The sequence below is a fragment of the Salmo salar genome, chromosome ssa17, assembly GCF_905237065.1.
Source record: "Salmo salar chromosome ssa17, Ssal_v3.1, whole genome shotgun sequence".
Lineage (NCBI taxonomy): Eukaryota > Metazoa > Chordata > Actinopteri > Salmoniformes > Salmonidae > Salmo > Salmo salar.
In genome coordinates this window covers 15,269,356-15,279,726 of record NC_059458.1, presented here as the reverse complement: position 1 = coordinate 15,279,726, position 10,371 = coordinate 15,269,356, and the positions used below count along the sequence as shown (strand labels likewise).

Sequence of the window (10,371 nt, the reverse complement as noted above, 5' to 3'; positions counted from 1 at the left end):
TTCAGCGTAAAACGACCATTAGACCCGATGACGTATTTCTGCGCATGAGTTTAAGCGAGCTAACATCGCCATGACTTCGCCTAAAAGCGTTATCGGGGATTTCTATTGGAGAAGCAGTTTCTGCCTATCTTTATACAATATTGTCTTTGGTACTAGTCTATTATAAAAAGGTCAGGTGTAAGAACTGCACAAACAAAACACATGCAGTTGGCTTGGACAAAGCCAGCGGATGCTGATTGATGGCTTGCTGCTTTTTAGTACCGAAAGTTAGCTTACCGTTAATTCAAGTCTATAATTAGGTTACGTTTTCTGGTAAATGATGCTTGTGACTGACAAAATGCATATTGGAATTATTGGAATCCTACTGGGCATGTACAAGAAGGTAAGAAAACACGCGCGTGTTTGAAACAGATGGGCATGTTTGGCAGAGGTACATACTTATACACTGAGTGTACGAAACATTAGGAACACCTTCATAATACTGAGTTGCACCCCCTTTTGCCCTCAGAACAGCCTCAGTTCGTCGGGACATTGACTACAAGATGTCGAAAGCGTTCCACAGGGATGCTGGCCCATGTTGAATCCAATGCTTCCCACAGTTGTGTCAAGTTAGCTGGATGTCTGGTCTGGACCATTAATAATACATATGGGAAACTGTTGCGCGTGGAAAACCCCAGCAGTGTTGCAATTCTTGACACACTCAAACTGGTGCACCTGGCACCTACTACCATACCCTGTTCAAAGGCATTTACATCTTTTGTCTTGCCCATTCATCCTCCGAATGGCACACATATACAATTCATGTCTAAATTGAGTGGTTTCCTTCCTCTCCAGCAACTGAGTTAGGAAGGACGCCTGTATCTTTGTAGTCACTGGGTGTATTGATACACAATCCAAAGTGTAATTAATAACTTCACCATGCTCAAAAGGATATTCAATATCTGCTTTTTAACATTTTTACCCATCTACCAATAGGTGCCCTTCTTTGCGAGGCATTGGAAAACCTCCATGGTTTTGTGGTTGAATCTGTGTTTGAAATTGACTGCTCGACTGAGGGACCTTACAGATAATTGTATGTGTGGGTTACAGAGATGAGGTAGTCATAAAAAAAAACATTTAAAAAAACATGCGACTTGTTAACAAATGTTTACTCTTGAACTTATTTAGGCTTGCCATAACAAAGGGTTTGAATACTTATTGACTCAAGACATTTCAGCTTGTTATTAATTAGTAAAATTTAAAAAACAAATATAATTCCAGTGACAAAAAAACCTCAATTTAATCCATTCTAAATTCAGTGTAACAACAAAATGTGGAAAAAGTCAAGGGGTGTGAATACCTTCTGAAGGCACTGTAGGCTATGGGGAGATGAAACATGCACACTTTCTTTTTAACTATGAAAGGTTCAAGCAGACTGTGAGCCGTACATCATTCTTATTAGAGAGGAGGAGAGGTGCCTTCATGAGTTGCGACGGCATAATGTGTCCAAAACTCCCCAACCAGGTGAGATGAGACCGTTTTGTATTTTTTCCCCTTAGAAATTCATACCCAGCATGGTTTGTCATGTTTTCCTAAGCTAAACAAATATAGGTTAACATGTTCCTTCTCTATTCCATAATAGTCAATGTTCTTAGACATTTGTTTTTATGGCATTATATGATATGCATACAACATAAGAGTAAAATCATTTCCGGTCCCACAGGTATCAAAATCTGAAACAGCACCACACATCATCAGCACATTACTGGGAACCAGGCCAGTTTGACAGTGGACTAGGTTTCCCTCTAGTGGCAGTAGAGTAGGTTACATCTCAACATACAATATTATCGTTGTAGTTACTTACCCACTTTGAGTTCAACGTTACTGTCATGTTGGCGAAAACAGCTCATTATCAGAGATGTTTGTCTTGCTCCTCTTGTTATTACTGTACTATGGTCGGCAGGTAGCCTAAGAGTGTTGGGCAAGTAACTGAAAAGTCGCTGGTTCGAATCCCCGAACCGACTAGGTGAAAGATCTGTTGATGTGCCCTTGAGCAAGGCACTTAACCCCAATTACTCTTGTAAGTCACTCTGGATAAGAGCATCTGCTAAATGACTAAAATGTAAATTATTCACAACGATCAAACAAGGACTGCCGTTGTACTGTTTGCCTTATAATGCATGACAACAAACCACCAAACACATGTATAGCCCCCCCCCCCCAAAAAACAACATTTTACACACTTTGATAATTAGAATTTGAGAGAAAAAAGAAAACAGTACCTGATTTGTTTTTCTTATTCAGACTGCCAGGGTATGTGGGACCACTTGAATTGCTGGTCTCCTGCTTTTGTAGGGGAAACGGCATCACACAACTGTCCCAATTTCTTCAAATCAGAAGGTGAGAGACCCCCACCCCACCCCTGGCTGTTACAGTGTGTTAGACCCCCACCCTTGGCTGTTAGTGTGTTAGACCCCCACCCCTGGCTGTTATGTGTTAGACCCCCACCCCTGGCTGTTATGTGTGTTAGACCCCCACCCCTGGCTGTTAGTGTGTTAGACCCTCACCCCTGGCTGTTATGTGTTAGACCACCACCCCTGGCTGTTAGTGTGTTAGACCCTCACCCCTGGCTGTTAGTGTGTTAGACCCTCACCCCTGGCTGTTAGTGTGTTAGACCCTCACACCCTGGCTGTTAGTGTGTTAGACCCCCACCCCTGGCTGTTAGTGTGTTAGACCCTCACACCCTGGCTGTTAGTGTGTTAGACCCCCACCCCTGGCTGTTAGTGTGTTAGACCCTCACCCCTGGCTGTTAGTGTGTTAGACCCTCACCCCTTGCTGTTACAGTGTGTTAGACCCCCACCCTTGGCTGTTAGTGTGTTAGACCCTCTCCCCTGGCTGTTAGTGTGTTAGACCCTCACCCCTGGCTGTTATGTGTTAGACCCTCACCCCTGGCTGTTATGTGTGTTAGACCACCACCCCTGGCTGTTATGTGTTAGACCACCACCCCTGGCTGTTATGTGTTAGACCCCCACCCCTGGCTGTTATGTGTGTTAGACCCCCACCCCTGGCTGTTATGTGTGTTAGACCACCACCCCTGGCTGTTATGTGTTAGACCACCACCCCTGGCTGTTATGTGTTAGACCACCACCCCTGGCTGTTATGTGTGTTAGACCACCACCCCTGGCTGTTATGTGTTAGACCACCACCCCTGGCTGTTATGTGTGTTAGAACCCCACCCCTGGCTGTTATGTGTGTTAGACCCCCACCCCTGGCTGTTATGTGTGTTAGACCCCCACCCCTGGCTGTTATGTGTGTTAGACCCCCACCCCTGGCTGTTATGTGTGTTAGACCCCACCCCTGGCTGTTATGTGTTAGACCCCCACCCCTGGCTGTTATGTGTGTTAGACCCCCACCCCTGGCTGTTATGTGTGTTAGACCACCACCCCTGGCTGTTATGTGTTAGACCACCACCCCTGGCTGTTATGTGTGTTAGACCCCCACCCCTGGCTGTTATGTGTGTTAGACCACCACCCCTGGCTGTTATGATGTGTTAGACCACCACCCCTGGCTGTTATGTGTGTTAGACCCCCACCCCTGGCTGTTATGTGTGTTAGACCCCCACCCCTGGCTGTTATGTGTGTTAGACCCCCACCCCTGGCTGTTATGTGTTAGACCACCACCCCTGGCTGTTATGTGTGTTAGACCACCACCCCTGGCTGTTATGTGTTAGACCACCACCCCTGGCTGTTATGTGTTAGACCCCCACCCCTGGCTGTTATGTGTGTTAGACCACCACCCCTGGCTGTTATGTGTGTTAGACCCCCACCCCTGGCTGTTATGATGTGTTAGACCCCCACCCCTGGCTGTTAGGTGTGTTAGACCCCCACCCCTGGCTGTTAGGTGTGTTAGACCCCCACCCCTGGCTGTTATGTGTGTTAGACCCCCACCCCTGGCTGTTATGTGTGTTAGACTCCCACCCCTGGCTGTTATGTGTGTTAGACCCCCACCCCTGGCTGTTATGTGTGTTAGTTAATGATCCACCACCAAGATCATTTGTTTCCATTCAATACAAAAATGTTTGTCTTTCTACCATAAACTGTTGATGGATGCTCATACAGGCAATAGACTAAAAGGACAGAGGAGTGGTATAGAGTTCATAAAAGGTCTGCAAGTGGAAACAACAGCGGCATCATGAAGTGATTTTATGACAACCTTACGTAACACAAATGAAGCCTGCAATAACTACTGCCTGCACTAAAATACCTGAGAGATTGAACCTGCGTACTGCGTAGGTCTTAGAAAATCTTAGGTCTGTTGTATGGTCAATGTTTTTTACTCTGATGCCGACTATTTTCATGGCCATAATTAGTTTATTTGAACAGTACAGTAAGTAAGTATTGATGAGGCTGTATGATTTTTCCAGGTAAAGTGTACCGGAACTGCACAGACACGGGCTGGACGGACCCATTCCCTCCTTACGAGCGTGCATGTTTCAACGAAACCTTACACTTACCTGGAGAGGTGGGTACATGTGTACTTTTAGTATGTTACATCAATGGTTTTGTATTTGATTCAGGACAAGTACTTAAAAATAAGAGAAAGCCATTTAGGTGTTGAGCATTGATTTAAAAATACGGACAATATGAGCCATTATTTAAAAACGCGGACAATTTATGTAAAACAATTCTTACCCCCAGGTCTCTTTTTCCTCCCAGTCACATGACTCCCACATGTACTTCCCCTACGTGAAGACCATGTACACTGCAGGCTACGCTCTCTCTCTAATCTCTCTCACCATCGCCGTCGCCATCCTCTGTCTCTTTAGGTGAGAAACAGAGAATCAAGTCTAAGAAACTGTTATGATAAAAATGTGATAATCCATTTGGGTACCCAATAAACTACGCTGTAACCAACATGCGTATCTTCATATTGGGTCTCAGTGGGGGATTAAACATATTACAAAAGCATGTTGGTCAGGGAGGACATTTCAAACTGCTTTTACACTTCTCCTGTTGTCTAGGAAACTGCACTGCACCAGAAACTACATCCACATCCAACTCTTCGTTTCCTTCATCCTGCGTGCTACCTTCATCTTCATCAAAGACTCTGTGCTCTTCACCGATGAAGACTTCTACCACTGTGACGACTACCCAGTACGCATCTACTGTACTTTGTAGTGACTGTCAATGCATGTGTGAATGGATGAACACATTGATAGAGAAATTAGTCATTTAGTATGTGAAAGTGGAATAACTCACTTTTGTAACTCTTGAAAAGATTCCTTGTTTTGATAAAAGTTATTAATCTTTCAACATGATATGAACATACTAAAATACCGCTCCTATATACACACAAAAGTATGTGGACAACCCTTCAAATGAGTGGATTCGGCTATTTCAGCCACACCCGTTGCTTATAGGTGTATTAAATCGAGCACACAGTCATGGAATCTCCATAGACCAACATTGGCAGTAGAATGGCCTTACTGATGAGCTCTGTGACTTTCAACGAGGCACTGTCCGTCATAGGATGCCACCTTTCCAACAAGTCAGTTCGTCAAATTTCCGCCCTGCTAGAGCTGCCCCGGTCAACTGTAAAAATTCTGTCCTCGGTTGCAACACTCACTACTGAGTTCCAAACTGCCTCTGGAAGCAACATCAGCACAATAACTGTTTGTCGGGAGCTTCATGAAATGGGTTTGCCATGTGCAATGCCAAGCGTTGACTGGAGTGGTGTAAAGACCACCGCCATTAGACTCTGGAGCAGTGGAAATGCGTTCTCTGGAGTGATGAATCACACTTCACCATCTGGCAGTCCGACGGATTAATCTAGGTTTGGCAGATGCCAGGAGAACGCTACCTGCCCCAATGCATAGTGCCAACTGTAAAGTTTGGTAGAGGAGGAATAGTGGTTTGGGGCTGTTTTTCATGGTTCGGGCCCCTTAGTTCCAGTGAAGGGAAATCTTAACGCTACAGCATACAATGACATTCTAGATGATTCTGTACTTCCAACTTTGTGGCAACAGTTTGGGGAAGGCCCTTTCTTGTTTCAGCATGACAATGCCCTCATGCACAAGCGAGGTCCATACAGAAATGGTTTGTCGAGATCGGTGTGGAAGAACTTGATTGGCCTGCACAGATCTGACCTCAACCCCATCGAACACCTTTGGGATGAATTGGAACGCTGACTGTGAGCCAGGCCTAATCACCCAAAATCAGTGCCCGACCTCACTAATGCTTGTGGCTGAATGGAAGCAAGTCCCCACAGCAATGTTCCAACATCTAGTGGAAAGCCTTCCCAGAAGAGTGCAGGCTGTTATAGCAGCAATAGGGGGGGACCAACTCCACATGAATGCCCATGATTTTGGAATGAGGTGTTTGACTAGCAGTTGTCCACATACTTTTGATCATGTAGTGTATATCTTTTCTCATCATATCCTGTAGGTGGTGTGTAAGTTAGTGGTGACGTTCTCCAACTACTGCATCATGGCTAACTACAGCTGGCTGCTGGTGGAGGGACACTACCTCCACACCCTGGTCAGCATCTCCTTCTTCTCCAAGAAGAAACACATTTGGTGGTACATCATCATGGGTTGGGGTACGGACACCTGTCCCCTCTACATTACAACAACACTACTTGATACCATGTCATTGTCATCTAGCAATGTCATGTCATTTTGATCTGTTAAAAGACAGACTTGATAGTGAACTATTAACTGAAATGAGAGGGTTGGATTTAACTAAACCGTTTTTGTTTTGTTTTTCTACATAGGTTTGCCAATTATTGTCATTGTATCCTGGGGCTTGGCAAAATACTTCTATGAGGATGAAGGGTAAGATACAGATGAATGGGATGTCATAGATTATTATAAACAGATGACAATTGTATCATCATAGTTCACATACATGCATATGTTTCCATTTCTCCTCAAGCTGCTGGGAGACAAGGGTACATGACTGGGTTTGGTGGATTCTCCGATTACCAGTCCTACTCTTCATAATTGTAAGTGCAACAATCGCTGGTGATAACTAATGATTAGGCCTATGCATTGTTTGAGATGGAATACCAGGGCGTGTTCTCAGAGCATGCGCAGACCAGCTGGCAAGTGTCTTCACGGACATTTTCAACCTCTCCTTGTCCTGGATTGTAATCCTAACATGTTTCAAGCTGACCACCATTGTACCTGTTCACAGGAACTCCAAGGTAAACTGCCTAAATGACTATCACCCTGTAGCACATCACATCTGTAATTATGAAGTGCGTTGGAAGGCTGGTCTTGTCACACATCAACACCATCATCCCAGACACACTGAAACTACTCCAATTAGCATACTGCCCCAACAGATCCACAGATGATGCTATCGCAATTGCATTTCACACTGCCCTTTCCCACCTGGACAAGAGAGGAAATAACTATGTGAGATTGCTGTTCATAAACTACAGCTCAGCGTTCAACACCATATTCCCCTCCAAGCTCGGGACCCTGGGACTGAACCTCTGCATCTGGATCCTGGACTTCCTGACAGGCCGGCCCCAGATGGTGAGGGTAGGCAACAACACCTTCGCCATCCTGACCCTCACCACGGGGGCCCCACAGGGGTGTGTGCTTAGTCCCCTCCTGTACTCCCTGTTCACCCACAACTCCAACACCATCAAGATTGCTGATGACAACAGTGGTAGGCCTGAACACCGATGGTGATGAGACAGCCTACAAGGAGGAGGTAAGAGACTTGGCAGTGTGGTGCCAGGACAACAGCCTCTCCCTCAATGTCAGTAAGACCAAGGAGCTGAGCGTGGACTGCAGGAGAGAGGGGAGAGAATATCCCAATCCACATTGACAGGGCTGTAGTGGAGCAGGTCGAGTGCTTCAAGTTCCTTGGCGTTCACATCACTAAGGTCTTAACATAGTGTAAACACACACCCACACAGTCATGAAGAGGGCACAACAACGTCTCTTCCCCCTTGGGCCAAAAAGATTTGGCATGGGCCCTCGGATCGTCCAAAAAGTTATACAGCTGCACCAGAGAGCATTTTGACTGGGTGCATGACCGCTTGGTATGGAAAATGCAACGCCCTCGACCGCAAAGCACTACAGCGGGTGTTGCGGAAGGCCCAGTATAATACTGGGGCCGAGCTCCCTACCATCCAGGGGCCGGATTCACAAAACCTTAAGAAGAAATGTATTCTGCCATTTTTTTCCCTTAACTGTAGACTTATGAAGAAAGTTCATTTGTTTTTCTTTCCCTAGTCTTGTGACTTTATGCCTTAAATACGACTTGATGTCGGACCACTATTTTTTACGGCGGAGTCACTGACCCTTTCCATACCCCCAACGTCATAGACAGACTCGGCCACTCTCACCCATCCTCTCTTTTTGGTCTCTGCAGTGACTCCGCCGTTTGAGTGTACCCAACTGCAACCTTTTCCTGGCTGCTATTTCCTCCATCACGTCAAGCTCTTTTTTGCTTAAGATTTTATTTAGCTTTTTATTGAACCACCAAACCTTGAGGTTATCCATTTTTGTTTTTGATATAGCTAGTCTGATGGCTATAATGTGTGAAAAAAAAATGTTTGTGCATAAAGGGATCACGAGACAACAAAAAGACATAACAGAGATAAATAAATGTAAATATCAAAACTATTATAGTGGGCCAAATCCTATCATCCCTGTCACATGTGCTTGAAACCAGTAAATAAGCCTGTCACTAATGTCAATGCAACATAAGATATTTACGAAGTTCTTAGGAACTTCTTTCCTAAGAAATATCTTTCCTAAGAAAACTATGAATTCCAAAGAACATTTTGAGGAATTGCACTTATGAACTTCTTGTTTTTTACCCTTAAGAAACGTACGTTTTTTTCGTAAGTAATGTTTTGTGAATCCGGCCCCAGGACCTCTATATCAGGCAGTGTTCACTCTGCTACAGTCTGGCAAATGGTACTGGAGCATCAGCTCTCGGACCAACAGGCTCCGAGACAGCTTCTACCCCCAAGCCATAAGACTGCTAAATAGCCATAAATAGTCTGGGTAACCATTTAATTAACTATATGCATTAATTAACCCTATCTTTCACTGACTCATTCAGTTTTGTTTTATTTTTACTATTTCCTGTATTGTTGACAAAAAGACAAACTATGAAAATACACATGGAATCATGTAGCAACCAAAAAAGTGTTAAACAAATCAAAATATATTTTAGATTCTTCAAATTAGCCACCCTTTGCCTTGATGACAGATTTGCACACTCTTGGCATTCTCTCATCCAGCTTCACCTGGAATGCTTTTCCAACAGTCTAGGAGTTCCCACATATGCTGAGCATTTCCAACAGTCTAGGAGTTCGCACATATGCTGGGCACTTGTTGGCTGCTTTTCCTTTACTCTGTTGTCCAACTCATCCCAAACCATCTCAATTGGGTTGAGGTTGGGTGATTGTGGAGGCCAAGTCATCTGATGCAGCACTCCATCACTCTCCTTCATGGTCAAATAGCCCTTACACAGCTTGGAGGTGTGTTGGGTTATTGTCCTGTTGAAAAGCAAATGACAGTCCCACTAAGTGCAAACAAGATGGGAGGCGTATCGCTGCAGAATGCTGTGGTAGCCATGCTGGTTAAGTGTGCCTTGAATTCTAAATAAATCACTGACAGTGTCACCAGCAGAGCACCATCACCTCCATGCTTCACGGTGGGAACCACACACGCAGAGATAATCTGTTCACCTACTGTGCATCTCACAAAGACACAACAGTTAGAACCAAAAATCTCAAATGTGGACTCATCAGATCAAAGGACATATTTCCACCGGTCTAATGTCCATTTCTCGTGTTTCTTGGCCCAAGCAAGTCTCTTCTTATTGGTGTCCTTTAGTAGTGGTTTCTTTGCAGCAATTCAACCATGAAGGCCTGATTCAAGCGGTCTCGTCTGAACAATTGATGTTGAGATGTATCTGTTACTTGAACTCTATGAAGCATTTATTTGGGCTGCAATCTGAGGTGAAGATAACTCTACTGAATTTATCCTCTGCAGCAGATGTAACTCTGGGGCTTCCTTTCCTGTGGCGGTCCTCATGAGAGCCAGTTTCATCATAGAGCTTGATGGTTTTCGTGACTGCACTTGAAGAAACATTCAAAGTTCTTGAAATGTTCTGCATTGACTGGCCTTCATGTCTTAAAGTAATGATGTATGTCGTTTGTCTTTGCTTATTTGAGCTGCTCTTGCCATAACATGGACTTGGTCTTTTACCAAATAGGGCTATCTTCTGTATACCACCCCTAACATGTCACAATACAACTGATTGGCTCAAACGTTAAGTAAAGAAATTCCACAAATTAACTTTTAACAAGGCACACCTGTTAATTGAAATGCATTCAAGGTGACTACCTCATGAAGCTGGT

At 44.5% G+C, this 10,371-nt stretch overlaps 1 protein-coding gene across 3 annotated transcripts in view; it reads left to right on the top strand.

Moving 5' to 3' along the window:
• The first annotated feature begins 73 nt into the window (after positions 1–73).
• Positions 74–10,371, top strand: part of LOC106575268 (secretin receptor) — a 13,829-nt gene continuing 3,531 nt past the window's right edge. For 2 of the 3 annotated variants that reach the window (XM_045698888.1, XM_045698887.1), the window contains exons 1-9: positions 74–382; positions 1,404–1,503; positions 2,284–2,379; positions 4,403–4,500; positions 4,677–4,804; positions 5,000–5,132; positions 6,423–6,576; positions 6,751–6,811; positions 6,912–6,981. In XM_045698888.1, coding sequence (XP_045554844.1) covers positions 317–382; positions 1,404–1,503; positions 2,284–2,379; positions 4,403–4,500; positions 4,677–4,804; positions 5,000–5,132; positions 6,423–6,576; positions 6,751–6,811; positions 6,912–6,981 — 906 coding nt within the window. In that variant the 5' untranslated portion in view covers positions 74–316. The remainder of the gene's footprint in view (positions 383–1,403; positions 1,504–2,283; positions 2,380–4,402; positions 4,501–4,676; positions 4,805–4,999; positions 5,133–6,422; positions 6,577–6,750; positions 6,812–6,911; positions 6,982–10,371) is intronic. The other variant, XM_045698889.1, reaches the window with a different exon arrangement.